A 16,625-nucleotide genomic window follows, 5' to 3' on the forward strand; every position below is an offset into this window, starting at 1 on the left:
GAACTAGTACTTCCCGGGATTTGGAAGTGATGCTTCTATGAATGCAGCCCAAAAGAGCATTGGCCTTTTTTGCAGCCACATCACATTGTTGGCTCATATTCAGCTTGTGATGGACAACAATTCCAAGATCCTTCTCACTTGTAGTGTGGTTGAGCCACGTATCCCCCATCTTGTAACTGTGCATTTGGTTTCTTTTTCCTAGGTGCAGAACTTGGCATTTATCCCTATTCAATGCCATTCTGTTGTTTTCTGCCCAGCGCTCCAGTCTATCCAGATCACTTTGAATTTTGTTTCTGTCTTCCAAAGTATTAGCTATCCCGCCCAATTTTGTGTCATCTGCAAATATGATCAGCATTCCCTGCACCCCCTCCTCCAAGTCATTCATCAAAATGTTGAAGAGAACTGGGCCCAGGACTGAGCCCTGCGGTACCCCACTCGTTACCTCTCCCCAGTTTGAGAAGGTCCCATTGATAAGCACTCTTGGAGTCCAATTCTGTAGCCAACTGTGGATCCACCGGATCATTGTTTCATCTAGCCCACTTTGAGCTAGTCTGCTAATCAGGATATCATGGGGCACTTTGTCGAAAGCTTTGCTGAAGTCGAGGTATATGATGTCTACAGCATTCCCACGGTCTACAAGGGAGGTGACTTGATCAAAAAATGAGATCAGATTTGTCTGGCAGGACTTGTTTTTGACAAATCCATGTTGGCTTCGAGTAATCACGGCATTGTTGTCAAGGTGCTTCCAGATGGATTGCTTTATGATCTGCTCCAGAATTTTCCCAGGGATTGATGTCAGACTGACTGGTCTGTAGTTCCCAGGTTCCTCCTTTTTACCCTTTTTGAAGAGAGGGACAACGTTAGCCCTCCTCCAGTCATCTGGCACTTCCCCCGTCCTCCATGATTGCTCAAAGAGAATAGACAGCGGTTCTGAGAGTTCTTCTGCCAGTTCCTTTATGACTCTAGGATGCAGTTCATCTGGCCCTGGAGATTTGAACTCATTCAAAGTAATGAGGTGTTCCTTGACCATATGCCTGTCGATCTCAAGCTGCAATCCTGCCCCTTCAGCCAGTACTTCGCCTTTGCCAGGGGGGTCATAGACCCTCTTTTGGGAGAAGACTGAGCCAAAGTAGGAATTGAGCACCTCTGCCTTTTCTTTGTCATCTGTTATCATTTTCCATCCTTTTTTAATAGCTGAACCACCATTTCTTTCCTCTGCCTTTTACTATGCACGTAGCTGAAGAAAGTCTTTTTGTTGTTTTTAACATCCCTTGCTAACCTCAGCTCATTCTCAGCTTTAGCCTTCCTGACGCCATCCCTGCAATTCTTGCTATCTGCCTGTACTCTTCCTTTGTTACTTGGCCTTCTTTCCACTTCCTATATGTCTCCTTTTTTGTTTTCAGGTCATCCCTAAGCTTTTTGTGAAGCCACATTGGCTTCTTCTGTTGTCTTCCACCTTTTCTTCTTGTTGGAATTGCTTGTGATTGTGCCTTGAGAATTTCCTTTTTTAAAAGTTCCCACCCATCTTGGACTCCTTTTCTCGCTAGCATCGCTTGCCATGGGACCTTACTGATCATTGTTCTGAGTTTATGAAAATCAGCTTTCCTAAAATCCAGGGTACGCGTTTGACTACACTCGGCTTTTGCTTCCCTTAGAACCAAGAACTGAAGTGCAAAATGGTCGCTTTCCCCCAGAGTTCTTGTAACTGCTACTTTATCCACTAAGTCATCTCTGTTGGTTAGGATCAAGTCAAGGATAGCCGATCCTCTAGTTCCTTCCTCTCCTTTCTGTAGGAGGAAGTGATCCACCACACAAGTCAGGAATTTCCTGGAGGGGCCATGTTTTGCAGAATTTGTTTCCCAACACATATCGGGGAAATTGAAGGCCCCCATTACTACTACATCATGCTTCCTTAAAACATTGGCTATTTGCTTTTCAAAAGCTTCATCCTTGTCTTCTCCTTGATTGGGTGGCCGGTAGTAGACTCCGACCACCAGGTTCCTTTTATTCTTTGCTCCATTTATTTCAACCCAGATGCTCTCGATGGGGCTACCAAGCTCCTCCTCCTGTATTTCTGTGCAGAGATATGTATTTTTCACATACAGTGCAACCCCACCTCCCTTTCTGTTCCTCCTGTTCTTTTTGAACAAGTTATATCCTTCAATTGCTGTATTCCAGTCATGAGAGTCATCCCTCCAAGTCTCAGTTATACCTATCAGGTCATAATTTCCCTCTTGTATTAAGAGTTCAAGTTCGTTCTGTTTGTTTCCCATACTGTGGGCATTAGTATATAGACATCGAAGACCATGTGCTTCATAGTCTGGCTTTCTTCCTACATATGTCTGAAGACTATGATTGGGCGCTATCAGAGCTGTTCTCTCCATTGCAGTGCATGCGCCTTTGTCCATTGTTACCCCCAACATTACATCTCCCTTCCCCGTAGGATTCAGTTTAAAGCCCTCCTGATGAAGTTCTTCATGCTGTGGCCAAACACATTCTTCCCATCCTTTGTGAGGTGCAACCCATCCCTAGCCAACAGCCCATCTTCCAGGAAGTATAGCCCGTGGTCCCAGAATCCAAATCTCTCTCGTTGGCACCACCTTCGTAGCCAGTCATTCACCCGGAGAATTTTTCGTTCCCTTTCTATCCCTCTTCTAACTACTGGAAGGATGGATGAGAAAACTATCTGGGCCCCAAAGTTCTTGAGTTTCCTTCCCAAGGCTTCAAAGTCTGACGTGATCTCTTCGTAGCTCCGCTTGGCGGTATCATTTGTTCCCACATGGATGAGAAGAAAGGGATACCTGTCAGTGGGCTTTATGAGTGCAGGCAACCTTTCCGTCACGTCTCTAATTCATCCTCCCGGGAGACAACATACCTGGCGAGTCCATGGGTCTTCGCGACATACTTGGGTCTCGATCCCACGCAGCAAGGAGTCTCGCAGTACTACTACTCTCTTCTTCCTGTTGTAGGCCTGGGTTTCATCGCCTCTGTTTGACTGACCTTCAGCCTCTTGCTCACTCTCATGCAGGTTCCCCTGTGATTCTTCCTCTGCAGGCTGTCCTCCAGTCTCATCCGCAAGTACCTGGAATCGGTTCCACAGCTCCACTGCTTCCACTGGTGCAGAGTGGCGTCTAGTTCTTCTTCTCCTAACTGTCACCCTTTTCCAAGGAGTATCCTCTATTCCATTTTTCTTCACCTCAGCATTTCCCACTTCTGCCTCATCTTGCTGTTGCTCTTCAAGCTTCTGGTCTGCCCTTTGCTGCTGTAGTTCCCCCATTCTGTCCAAGAACTTTTCGTGTTCTCTTATTCCCCGGAGGGTGGACATTCGCCGCTCCAGTCCACTTACTTTTTCCTCCAGCAGCGTGATCAACCTGCACTTGTTGCAGGTGTAGGCCATGTTATTCTCAGGCAAGAAAACAAACATTGCACACACCTTGCAGGTCACCACCACTGGAGAGTCTTGTCCTTCCATAGCCTCTTTCCCTTTTTGTGTCTAGCTTTGTGATTGTTCTAGACTAGCCTGTGCCTGCTCCTGTACTCAGTAGAGGTTAAAAGCAGAGTCCCACTGGTGTGGAAGTGTGTGTTACAAGACAAATAAATGAAAAAAAGTTAGTAAAAAAATAAAAAAAATGTTAGGGGCCTCCCCCTTGACCTCCCCTGCCGAACTCCCCTGGCCAACTCCTGTTTGCTCCCCCTGTTCGCTCGCTCTCTGGGAGCTTGCCTGCTTCTGTAGTCCCTGGACCAGCTGGAGCAGCTTGCTCTGCTCTGCTCAGCTGGGAGGCGGGAAACAGCCTTCTGGGATAATTGTCCTGGGACACCTGGATATCCATGCTAAGTTCCCTTTGTCAGAGATGGTTCAGGACTTCCTGGCATTATGACCGCTGTGCGGCTGACCCAACATGCCATCAGCCCTACACATGTGAGAAGTCACTCTCTGGACCTGGTGTTTTTGATGGGGTGGGATGATGGCGGTTTGTTTGGGACAGGGAACTCATCAACCTCTTTGTCATACTCGGACCGCCTCCTTGTGAGGTTGAGGTTGTCACTGGCCACTCCCCTTTGATGAGGCGGTGGATCCTTTAAGGTGGTCCATCCCAGAGGCTAATCTAGTCCGGAGGATTCCTGTGTGCCTTTGGGGAAGTTTTCTGTTCAAGCCCTGTTCTCTGCCTGCAATGTGGAAAAGCCTCAAGCAGTTGACACGATATTCCCAAGTATCCTCTCCCAGGAGACCGAGCCTGAATAGCTCCTGAGTTTAGTGGGGAGCTGGGGATGATGAAGCCAGTTGGGAGATGGCTAGAATAGAGATGGCAGAAGACTCAAAAGAATCATAGGATCATAGAGTGGACGGGACTTTGGAGGTCATCTAATCCAACCGCCAGCTCAGTGCAGGATTTACAGCGTGACCACAGCCTCTCTGGGAGAGGATCCTCCAGTGGCTTTCAAGGTTTCAGACATTGGGCTTTCCCCAGCCCTATCTGACGATACTAGCGATTGGAACTGGCACCTTGTCCATGCAAAGCAGGTGCCCTACCACTGAGCCACAACATAACACCAGCTCTATTTCTCCTTAACATTTGACTCAGGTGAGGTGGTGGAAGTGCTAAACCAACAGCTGGATGAGGGCTCAGTTCTGAGAAGACACTGGTTTTGGGTGTGCAGTTGTTTCCTGGCTTCAGGGAGAGGTTGTTCAACCTGTCCTGGATGGGGCTGCACTGCCCCTGACGGTTCAGCTTCTCCGTTTGGGGGTGCTCCTTGTCACTGGAGGCCAAAGTGCCTTCATTAGACTACTGTCATTTTACAGGGGGCTATTCTTGAAGCTTGCACATAATGTGGGTGTGAGAGTTTTAACTGGAACAGCTCACTGGGAACGTATCTCACCAGTCTTAAAATAATCTCAGCAGTCGTCCATTTGTTTGGAAGTCCAATTCAAGGTACAGATGGTGATTTTTAATGCTCTAATCCAGCCTTTCTAAATCAGCCTGCCCTCCAGATGTTTGGAGCTTCAACTTCCATCAGCCGCAGGAAGCATGGCCAGTGGTCAGGAATGCTGAGAGGCAAAAATATCTGGGGGGCACCAGCTTGGGGAAGGGTGCTCCAAACAGTTTGGATCCCCAGTACCAAAACAAGCACCTCTCTCCATATCTCCCTGGCCAGAGGTTCCAGTAATCCACCCAGGTCCTCTTGATAGTCATAGAATAGAATAGTAGGATAGTAGGGTTGGAAGGGGCCTACAAGGCCAACGAGTCCAACCCCCAGGCCATCGAGTCCAACCCCTTCCAAATATTGGAGGGGAGAGCCCTGTTCTTTGGCTCTGGTGCCCCACTTGTGAGACTCCTCCCCAGTAAGGCTCGCCAGTTGCCTGGTGCCAATTCTTTCATTTTTTTAGGTGTCAGGCAACCCCCTTTTTATTCTCCCAGCCTTGTAGGGATTCCATGTTTCAGTCTGGGGCCCTTTTTGATGAAGGGTGGTATATCATTTCCCCACATTAATTAAATAAACCAATGCTGGATTTAAAGTAAATTCACATGATCACCTGCATAGCACTTTGTGTTGCATATGCAACTGCTGCCCTACTGTATGTCTGGGAAGTGCCCTTAGTGAAGGGTAAGAGCAGCCTGGAGATGTCAGAGTTCTAGGGAATACACACAGCTCATGGGGAGAAGGCCTGTGTTTGGGCTCCTTTCAGGAAAAGCGATACTGGATGCCATGTGTGCTCTTCATTGGGAGCTCACAGGGGTGACATGGTGTGATGGCCAGAGAGTACAAGTCCTTTTTTCAGCTTTTGTAGCCTTCTCAGCTTGGCCATGGTGTTCGTATTGACTAACTCTTTGTTGTATTTTTAGCTTTGTGTGTGACAACTGCTTGAAGAAAACTGGCCGAACACGCAAAGAAAACAAGTTCAGTGCCAAAAGTAAGTTTGTAGCCTTCTTAGTTGTGTATTCATCTGCTTTCTTAGTGCATCCTATTTGCTCCTTTCCACAAACCCCAGTTTCAAACTAAAGGAATATTTTTGGGGTAGGGGTTCACATCTGGCAGAATCCTCTGGGATTCAAAGAGGTATTGGGGGGAGGGGGTGGAACTGAACTTAGAAATGTTGAGTTTTTACCCTTTCCATTTTATCTCGGGATTACAGTTCTCAAGATAAAACCTATCCTTTCTCTCTTTTAAGGGCATACTTTGATGCACTGTTTATCATAGGTCCACCAATTGGACAACTCAGTCATATGAATGCATACATAAACTAGGTACCCAAATCATGCTAATAGTAAGATGTTCAGAGCAGCTTCTTACACATTGCTCACTGTGTGAATAGAGTTGTGACATCATTTAGTTACTAGGTGGCTCTGGACTGAGTGGAGTCAAGGGTTTCCTGTAGCTGTTGTTTTCTTGTTGGAGGGAGATGATCACCTAGCCTCCTGACTGGGGTGTCCTCTAAGCCTTATTTATTTATTTAAAACATTTGTATCCCACCCTATATCATTAAGATCTCAGGGCAGTGTACAGATAAAATCAATTTAAACAATATAAAACAATAAATAATTTAAACAGCTAAAACATATTGAACCATTAAGCAAGCCAATACCAATTTAAAAATCTAAAACAATAAAACAGTTTAAATAGTGTGCAACTTTACAGAATTCAGTTAGCCCTCAAAGGCTTTGGTGAAAAGCCATGTTTTAACTCGGCACCGAAATGAAACCAATGTCTGCACCAATCAGACCTCCAAGGGGAGGGCATTCCACAACCAGGGTGCCACAGCAGAGAAAGCCTTCTCCCATGTCCGACTATAGTGTATGTCTTGCACTGGTGGGAAGCAGAGGAGGGCTTCTCCAACAGATCTCACTTCCTTTAAAACTGGTGTTATGTGAGCTTTATGAGATACTCCGGTCAACAGTCTACCTGCTGCATTTTGCACTAGCTGCAACTTCTGAGTCATCTTCAAGTGCAGCTCCATGTAAAGTGCATTGCAGTAGTCTAATTGGGAAGTTACCAGTGCATGCGCTACTGTGGCTAGGCTATCCCTGTCCAGGAAAGGCTGCAGCTGGCGGATCAGCCGAAGCTGGCCTCAAGTACTCCAGGCCACAGAGTCCACCTGAGGCTCCAGTGACAGGGATGGATCTAGGAGTACTCCCAAGCAACGCGCCTGCTCCTTCAGGAGGAGTGCAGTCCCATCCAGGACAGGTTGCTTACCCAATTCCTGGACTTGGGAACCACCAATCCACAGAACTTCTGTCTTGTCAGGATTTAGCTTCAGTTTATTGGCCCTCATCCAGGCCATTGCAGCCTCTAGGCACTGGTCCAGCACCTTCACTGCCCCAGCTGACTCTGACAGCAAGGAGAAGTAGAGCTGACATGGTGTCAGACGTCTAGTTCTAAGCCAGGGATTGGGAACTGCCTTTCCATCCAACCTGCAGCCCCCTTCCACCAGTTGTTCAAACCTCCCTTCTGCCCACCAGCTCCTCTGCCTCTCCTCCTCCTCGCCATTGCAGAGGGAACGAAAGAGAGGCTTGGAGGCTGGCAGGTGTGTGTGTGAGCTCAGGGGCCCACCACAGAGCATGGCAGCTGGAGCCTCAGAAAGATATTCTAGCCACCCCACTCCACGCTTGTGTGCCTGCCTGCCTGCCTGCCTGCCTGCCTGCCTGCGTCCAGGCCCCCCATGCACCTGTGCTCTCTCACCTGCCACTGCCCTAGCTCCCTGTGCTTCCTCCAGTGCTTCCTTTGTTAGGAGCCTCCTCCTTCAAGTGGCATGGGATGGGGGAACTGCACGCACCACTGGATCAGGGGCGGTGGCAAAGAGGACTAGGTGCAGGTGGCAGTGCCAGCATCATGCCATGCAGGCTGCGTGAGGAGAGGGAGGAGGAGAGAGAAGGGCAGAACAAGAGGCTGCTACATGGGGGAAGGAGGCATGGAGACCTTCCTGCCTCCCTCCTTGCTTCAAGGGTTCAGAGAGCAACCCTGCTTCAGGATCTGGTTGGGTTATTTTCATCCTCCTGTGACCTAATTATAGTTATACCTTCAACATTATGAGAATATGAAATCATGTATTGTCTTTCATAGTTGCCATTTGAGGTGCTCTCTGTGTAGGATATTAATTTGGGGAGGATTAATTGAAGAGGATCTGAGTGGGTAATGATTTGGGGGAAGGGGAAGATTGATTTGGGGTGATCTTGGGGTAGGATATGAATTTGAGGAGATCAGTTAACTGAAGAGGATGTGGGTGGCCGAAAAAAGGGGGTTGGAGAAAGAGAGAGTGAGGGACTGCACATGGTTGGCACGCGGCCCCTGGCAATGTATTCTTGAGGAAGTGCAGCTCCCATAAGAAGAAGATTCCTGAAGCTGGATCAGACTCAGCGGGTCCTCTCTAGCCCAGCATAGTTCTGTTTGCACAGCAGCCAGCTAGATGCAGTGGGACGCACACAGGCAGGAGACGCGTGCAACAGCATAACCCTCCTGCTCATGTTCCCCAGCAACTGGTGTACATGGACCTATGGCCTCTGATACTGGAGGTGGCATGTAGCCGTCAGGACCAGTAGCCATCAATAGCCTTACCCTCCCAAATGCATTGATCCAATCCCCTTTTCAAGCCATTCTAGTTGGTGGCCATCACTCTACTTTGTGGTAACCAATTCCAACTCTGCGGATTTCCCATCCTTCAGCGTCACAGTATGACCAGATCAGTCTGCTTTCTCCACACTAGGCATAATTTTGTACACCTCTGTCATGTGGTTTTTCTAAGCTAAACAGTCCCAAACATTGTAACCTTTCCTCACAGGAGAGTTGCTCCAGCCCTGTGATCAATTTGGTTGGCTTTTTCCAGTCCTCAACAGAAAATGTTCCCCAGCCCATTTTGCATACTCAAATTCCTAACAAGATATAGAACAAGGGTCTACAACGTGGTACCCGGAGGCACTATGGCACCCGTGGGCACCCCCAGTGATGCCTGTGGGTGGGTCCACAGCATGGTGGCCACGGGCAGCCAAAAAAAGATTTTTAAAAAATGATTTTCCCTTTTTTTTAATATACGTACATGGAATTGTATGAAATGCATACAGCTTTGTAATAATTATACATTAATTGCCTTTGTAGCAGATATAGCTATTCACGCTGTGTGAAAAAGTTCTCGCTTTTATCTGTCCTGAATCTCCCACCATTCAGCTTCATGGGATGAACCCTTTGGGTTCTGTTATTATTAGAGAGGCTCCCTATCCATTTTCTCCATACCATGCATAATTTTGCACCTCTATCATGTCGCCTTGCTCACCTTTTCTCCAAGCTCAACAATCCCAGCTGTTGTAACCTTCCCTCATAGGGGAATTGCTCCAGCCCCTTGATCATTGTAGTTGCTGTTTTCTGCACTTTTTCCTACTCTACAATATCCTTTTTTAGGTGTGGTCACCAGAACAGTGCATGGTATTCTAAGTGTGGTTGCACCATAGATTTGCATAAGGGTGGTATGATATTAGCAGTTTTATTCTCAGTTCCTTTCCTAATTATGCCTAAAATTTGCCTTTTTCACAGCAGCCGCACACTATGTTGACATCTTCATTGAGCTGTCTACCACAACCTCAAGATCTCTTTCCTGGTCAGCCACCACTAGCTCAGATCCCATCAGCTTATACTTGAAGCTGGGATTTTTTGCCCCAACATGCATCACTTTACACTTGCTTACACTGAGACACATGATTCCTCCCTTAAATACCTGCCCAGGCCCTAAGATCATCTTCAGAGGTCCTTCCTGGGTGCCCCAGCCTAAAGAGGTGAGGCAGGTGGCTTGTAAGGAAAAGGCCTTTTTGGAGGTGATGCCCCAATGGTGGAAAATGCCCCCCGCCCCCGGCCCACCTGGTGCCTGCATTGCAGTCTTTTTTCTTTTTTCCATTTTATCATGTCGTATTTTATTTTAGGGTTTTAATTTTTATGAACTGTCCAAAGAGCTTTGGCTATTGTGCATTTTAGAAATGTAATACATTCAATAAATAAATGACAAGGAAATGTTTTGCAATAGTTAGCGACTAACCATTTTTATTTGGAAGCAATGCTCACTGATTTCCAAAGGAACAATGCATACTAGGGTTTCAGTCTCAGTTTTATTTCCAAGTCTAATGTAAGTGTGAAGGAATATGGTTGATGGGATCTGGACTGTCTCTTTGTGTCCTGTGGAGTGTCTTGCTCCTGTGACTCATTCTTTGCACTTCCCCCCCCCCCCCGTAGGGTTGCAGACCACCCGCTTAGGAAACCATTTGGAAGAGAGGGTAAATAAATTTTTGCGGCGGCAGAATCACCCGGAAGCTGGGGAAGTCTTTGTGAGAGTAGTAGCCAGTTCAGATAAAACGGTGGAAGTGAAACCAGGAATGAAATCTAGGTGAGTTTTGCTTCCTCCTCCAGTGGAGCCACTCCATTCCCAAGTGATGGGATCAGTTGTCCTCTGCGCACTTCCTTTATTTTGGCAACTGCAATTGCCAAAATTAACTGTATTTAATTAACTGTAATGCCACCTTTAGACGTACTGTTAGCACTTTCTGTCTCAAAACAGAGTATCTTCCATGCTGGGAAACTGAAGGCCCTGTTGTTGCTGTGTATGTGACAGCAGCCCTGCAGATGGAGCGAGGTCTGCTTGGGATACTTTTCCAAGGAGGTGCTGATTCAGCCGCATTTGCACTCTGGGAGGAAGGATCCCAGTCAGTGGGCTGCTTTGTGCCAGGTCCAGCGGCGAACCTGCTTTGCCCATTGGAACCCTTTTTCCAAGGACAGCTGCATGTTTCCAGCCTAAAGGACCCTTTCACCAGTTACACATACCAAGGTTTCCTTGAGACTAACAGAACATCTGTTGTCATTTTTAATGAGCCATACTCCATCTTAATAGTTCCAGTTTAATATTCTTTAATGAACTGGTTTAGTGACTGCTCTTTGTCCTGCAGGTTTGTAGACTCTCGTGAGATGGCTGAGTCTTTCCCCTACCGAACAAAGGCTCTCTTTGCTTTTGAAGAGATTGATGGCGTGGATGTGTGTTTCTTTGGCATGCACGTGCAAGAATATGGGTGGGATTGCCCACCACCAAACACCAGGTACTCAGGCATTGCTTCGTATGGGACTCCAGGAAGGGATGATAGATGATTTGACTTGCCTTGATTTTCCAAGTTTCCTATTTTTGCCATTATTCCTCTCACTCCCTGTCCCCATTTGTTGTGTCTTTGTATCTGTCCCATTTTTGTCTTGTTTCTCTTGTCAATACAATGTTAGTGTTGTTCCCAGATGTCAAAAAATGAGTAACTATGTTCTGTGTGTGCAGTTCATCTCTGTAAACATATAGAGACATGGCCTAAAACTGCAGGTCATTTGCATTCTGATGTTTGGGCCCCTTTCCCAGAGAAACACACTGGAATCTTTCTTCGTTTTGGAGAACAATGACACTGTTCTCCAGTAAAACCCCAGGAACCTCTAAGAACATAGGAAACTGCCTTGTACAGAGACAGACTGTGGGTCCATGGAGCTCAGTGTACACTGACTGGCAGGAGCTCTGCATGGTGTCAGGCAGGTCTTTCCCAGCCCTACCTGGAGAGGCCAGGGATTGAACCTGGGACCTCTTGCATGCCAAGCAGGGGCTCTGCCTCAGAGCTCCAGCCCTTCTGTTTTGTTGAGTCTCTCTCTTCCCTTTTGTCACAGGCGTGTGTACATCTCCTACTTAGATAGTATTCATTTCTTCCGCCCAAGATGCCTCCGGACTGCTGTTTATCATGAAATCCTTATTGGATATCTGGAATATGTCAAGAAATTGGGGTGAGTGTTTTACTGGGACATCTTTGCTGCTGACCATCCTGGTGGCTCTGCCTAATTTATATGGTGCTAAATCCTAGGAGGGGAAGTAGTTGGTTGGCAGTAATTCAGTAGCATCCTTCAACTTCTTCAGGGCCACACACAACATTCCCTTGTGTCTTCTGTAGCTTTCTAGCCACTGGGCCAAGCGTGCCAGTTCTGACGAGGCTGCAGGGCTACTTGGTGCATGATACTTCCTTCTACAGCAGAAACATTCCCCCACCATCCCCCAGTGCCTATTTTAATTTTTCCCACTGGAAAAAGGGTTTTAACAGTCGCAGTTTGCCTCTGAAATTCAGTGGCAAACCACTATGGGGGCATAGAATGGACAAATTTAGCCAGAAAACAAGCTCAATTTGTCCATTCAAAGCCTCCATGGTAGCCATGGAGGCATAAAACTGTCAAATTTAGTTTGTTTTCAAGCTAATATTGTCTATCTTAAGCCTCCGTAGCAACAAACCATGACTTTTTTTACCCCTTTTTTGGTGGCGAGAATGTGGCCTGCAGCAGGTCTGGGGCAGTGGGGAGAGGAATTGGCCCCCTGCAAAATAGTACAGGAAAAGCCATGTACAAAACTATGTACACCACCATGTATAGAAAAAATGTTACTGCCAATTTGGCAGATTTCTGATATGGAAGTGGTTTCCAAAGACATGCTATTGGGACCGAACCCTCGTATCCTTTTCACACACAAGCATAGATACATTTTGTTTGTCTTTCTCCTACACCTGTTGGGAAGTGTCATGTGTGAAAAGCCCTGAGAGTTCAGGACGTAGCTGGAAAACACAACTGTTTCCCTACACATTTTTCCTGAAATCATCAACTGAGAGCAGCATTTCTGTGAAAAGAAGCTCCACTTTTGTAACCAAGTGCGACACTTGGTTACAAAAAAAAAAAAGTCAGGGATGCTCTGACTTGGATTCCTGCATTGAGAAGGAGGTTGGACTCGATGGCCTTGTAGGCCCCTTCCAACCCTACTATTCTATGATTCTACTTGACATTAGCCCACAGTTTCTGAATGGGTAACTCATAGGTGCAAACTGAAAGGACTGATGATTTGATGTAGGAGACACACACGCACACCCCGGTGTTTGCAAGTCCCGGTCTGTGCTCCCGTCGGAAGGGAGGGCGCGTGTTGTGGCTGCCCACGCAGGCTTCTCTATGCGGAATACATCACAGAGGGGTGCGGGGGAAGTGGCTCATGGCCGAGAGCCTGCCTGGCGCCGGAGGTGCTGACGCCGCCGCCGCTGCAGGAGGGTCGAGCGCCACTCGGCTAAGAAACGGTTGTGGTGGCAGCCGTAGGCAAGTGGCGGTCACGCCACCCAGCTGACCTTGGCAGCATCTTGTGTGGTTCACGTGCCCTCTTTGCTTCTTGGGGAAAGAGAGGTAACCGCTATACACACGCACGTCCCCTGAAACAGTCAACTTCTGGACATCAAAACTTGTGACTCTTCAAGCTGAGTGTCGTCCGCAAAGGTTAAACCTCCTCTTTGGAACGGCAAATCATGCCGGGGGCTCTCAAGCCCCTGGCAGGCCACTGGCAGGAGACGGCCAGCTGCTTCAGGCTCCATAGATTGCCGGTTGTTCAGGCTTGCCAGAGATGCTCCCCACCTCCTTCTGAAGCTGGCATGCTCAGAATTAGACCATGACTGAAGAGAGAAAGTGGTTTTCTGGGCAGCCTTTGCTTGTCCTTTGCAAAAGGGCAAGTAGGCTGAGGGGTGTGTAACAGGAGCATGCTTGTTTTATTTTATATCTGCAATATTTACACCCTGACTACCAGCCTCAAATTCTCAAGGCAGCTCCTAGTGTATTAAAGGAAGCTGACAAATTGGATTTATTTATTATTTATGTTTGCATCCCACCTTTCCACCAAATGGTACACAAGGTGGCTAACACTAAAATACAAAACAACAATCAAACCATAAAAAACAGGTAGGTAAATAAAATAAATAAACCCAATAAAAACAGCCAGTTGAACAAACAGTGCCATTTACTCAATGTGAGTCTCCCACAGACCGGGGCTGGCTTGCCCAGGGAGCTGTCAGTGTCTTCTGTACTTCCTGGTTACAGACACAAGAGTTATGGAAAGATTTAACAAGCCTTCCCCAAGCTGGTGCCCTCCAGATGCTTTGGACTATACCTCCCATCATCCCTGGCCACTGGTCATGCTGGCTGGAGTTGGTGAGAGTGTATTTATTTATTGCTAAATTTATTTATTACATTCCTATACTACTTAATAGCCAAAGTTCTCTGAACAGTTCACAACAGTTAAAACTATAAAGTACTACAACACAATAAAACACAATATAAAAGTTTTAATGTGTTTATTTAATTACATTCCCACCTTTTTTCCTCTTGCAAGGAACCCAAGGCGGCTTACATGAGCCACCTCCTCTCCATTTTATCCTCACAACACCCCTGTGAGGTGGGTTGGACTGAGAGTCAGTGACTGGCCCAAAGTCATCCAGTGAGCTTCATGGCTGAGTGGGAACCCAGATCTCCCGAGTTCTAGTCCAACACCCTAACCACTGCACCACAGTCCAACACTCTAACCACAGTACACCAAGCTTAAAACTACATCATAAAGAAAGTAAAAACCAGTGTAAAGATCTAAAAATACAACAACAGATTTAAAACAAAAAAAATTGAAGAACTAAAACACCTGGGAGAATAAGGTCTTCATCTGGTGCGGAAAGGATCACGAATAGGCACCAGGTGAGCCCCTCTGGGGAGGGCCTTCCCCAACTGAGGTGCCACCACTGAAAAGACAGTGGCCTTTCACAGCCACCCACCTCACTTCCGTTGGAGGAGGGCCTCTGCACTGTGGTGAAGAACACCTGAAGGGGCTCCATGTTGGGGAAGGCTGCCTTCAGTGCCTGACCTAGGCAACCTGCCACTCTGCTGCTGACTCTGTGGGCTGTGGAGCCAACCTGGGCCGAAAGCAGCCAACTGTTCAAGGCAGGGCTTGCTCAGCAGGGCTGCTGCTGCTCATGCTCCTCGTGTCGCTTGCAGACGGGGGAGGCACCAGGGAGCCATTGCGAAGCCGTTTTGCAAAACCGCCTGTCTCCCTCCCTCCAGCCCATAGATGTTCCAGCATGGAGATGGCCATGGTGACCCACCTTACCTTGGGGCATCGCTGGGCGATGGATCTTGGAGAAATGTGCGCAGAGGGCTGTGACAGACAGGGAGGAGCTGACCCCTCCCTTTGCTGCCATGGGATCGTTCTCGAACCGGTGGCCTGCCTCTGCCTCTGGCAGCAAACCTTTAACTGGGATGCTTTTGCTTTTGTGGGACATGCAGGTACGTGACGGGTCATATCTGGGCCTGCCCACCTAGTGAGGGAGATGACTACATCTTCCACTGCCACCCTCCTGATCAGAAAATTCCCAAACCGAAACGACTGCAGGAGTGGTACAAAAAGATGCTGGACAAGGCCTTTGCAGAGAGAATCATTCATGACTACAAGGTGAGCCTTGCTGAGGGGTGCCAGAAGCCACCCTTGGAGTGGAAGCAGTTACAGCAGCAGTGGGTGGTCTCTCTCCCAAGAAAGGGGAATGGGCAACTGTTCTGGAAGCAGGTCAGCACCATTTTTTTCTGGATCTTCGCCAGTCCAAAATTAAAGCATTACTACCTAAAGTATAGCTAGATTTCTACATTGGGCTCAGAAGGGTTTAACAAATGCCGATTGAAAATGAGGGCATCTGTCTATATTGGAAATTAAAATGGGCAGCTGCTACGTCAGCTGTTTTTGAGGCAGCTGCCATGTCAGTTTATTTGGCACTGTCAGGCTTGTTTGTTTGTTTTAATGTAAAGGGTGTGCTTATTTTTTATTTTATGACTCTTATCACAAAGGAATTTTGTCAGAAACATCCAATGTGGCTGCAGACATATAGGATGCAATTCTAAACACATTAACTCAAGAGTAAGCCTCAGTAAACATGTATAGGAATGCAGTGCTAATAAGATAAATTGAAACTAGAACCCCCTCTAAAACTACTATAAATGTCCCCAAGGTAAGCCAGAGTTGGAGCGCACTAAAACACTTTCATTCAGCGTGTGCTTTGGCTCCTCCAGGGAGGCGGGGGGGAGATCCCCATATTTAGCCCAGCTAAGTCCAGTGTGGGAAATGTGGCCTTTTGTAGGACATCTTCAAACAAGCAACTGAAGATCGGCTGACAAGTGCCAAGGAACTACCTTATTTTGAGGGTGACTTTTGGCCCAACGTGCTGGAAGAGAGCATTAAGGAGCTGGAACAAGAAGAGGAGGAAAGGAAAAAGGAGGAGAGCACAGCAGCCAGCGAAGCCCCAGAGGTGACTGGCATCTTGAGCACCTTGGAATGTGTTATTCGTGGGCTCCTTGAATGGAGGGGCAAGGGTGGGCGAGCGAGAGAAGGCTCATGTTATTCGTGGGCTCCTTGAATGGAGGGGCAAGGGTGGGCGAGCGAGAGAAGGCTCATGTTCTCCAGCCCAGACAATCCAGATCCATTCTCTGGCCCTGTGGTTTTCTGACAATGGCTACCGCCTGGAGGTTCTGGAGCACAGCACTGAGTGAGAGAAGGAAGCGGCCTCCCCCAGGCACCGGCTGTCCTGTCTCCCCTCCCACCGTCTTGCCTGGGGAGGCAACGGAGGTGGCCAAGGGGTTGTCCTCTGGCTTACCTGCTTTGCTTTCCCAGTCTGGCGACGGTAGTGAGCAGTGGCTCTTCTTCCCAGGCATTCCGTTTGAGCTCTTTAAAGAAGGATGAGGCCCTGGGTGCTTAACACCCGTAGGGAGGAAGGCTGGATTGGCCTCACAGCTGCCCAGACATTTCATGTTCT

At 47.7% G+C, this 16,625-nt stretch overlaps 1 protein-coding gene across 7 annotated transcripts in view; it reads left to right on the forward strand.

Annotated features, from left to right (window-relative positions):
- Positions 1 to 16,625, forward strand: part of CREBBP (CREB binding lysine acetyltransferase) — a 153,302-nt gene that overhangs the window by 130,654 nt on the left and 6,023 nt on the right. For all 7 annotated transcript variants that reach the window (XM_084817897.1, XM_084817900.1, XM_084817898.1 and 4 more), the window contains 6 exons: positions 5,844 to 5,911; positions 10,210 to 10,360; positions 10,917 to 11,063; positions 11,662 to 11,775; positions 15,112 to 15,277; positions 15,954 to 16,121. In XM_084817897.1, coding sequence (XP_084674023.1) covers positions 5,844 to 5,911; positions 10,210 to 10,360; positions 10,917 to 11,063; positions 11,662 to 11,775; positions 15,112 to 15,277; positions 15,954 to 16,121 — 814 coding nt within the window. The remainder of the gene's footprint in view (positions 1 to 5,843; positions 5,912 to 10,209; positions 10,361 to 10,916; positions 11,064 to 11,661; positions 11,776 to 15,111; positions 15,278 to 15,953; positions 16,122 to 16,625) is intronic.

The sequence above is a fragment of the Heloderma suspectum genome, chromosome 12 (genome assembly GCF_057233095.1).
Source record: "Heloderma suspectum isolate Gila_16-S chromosome 12, 16-S_ref, whole genome shotgun sequence".
Lineage (NCBI taxonomy): Eukaryota > Metazoa > Chordata > Lepidosauria > Squamata > Helodermatidae > Heloderma > Heloderma suspectum.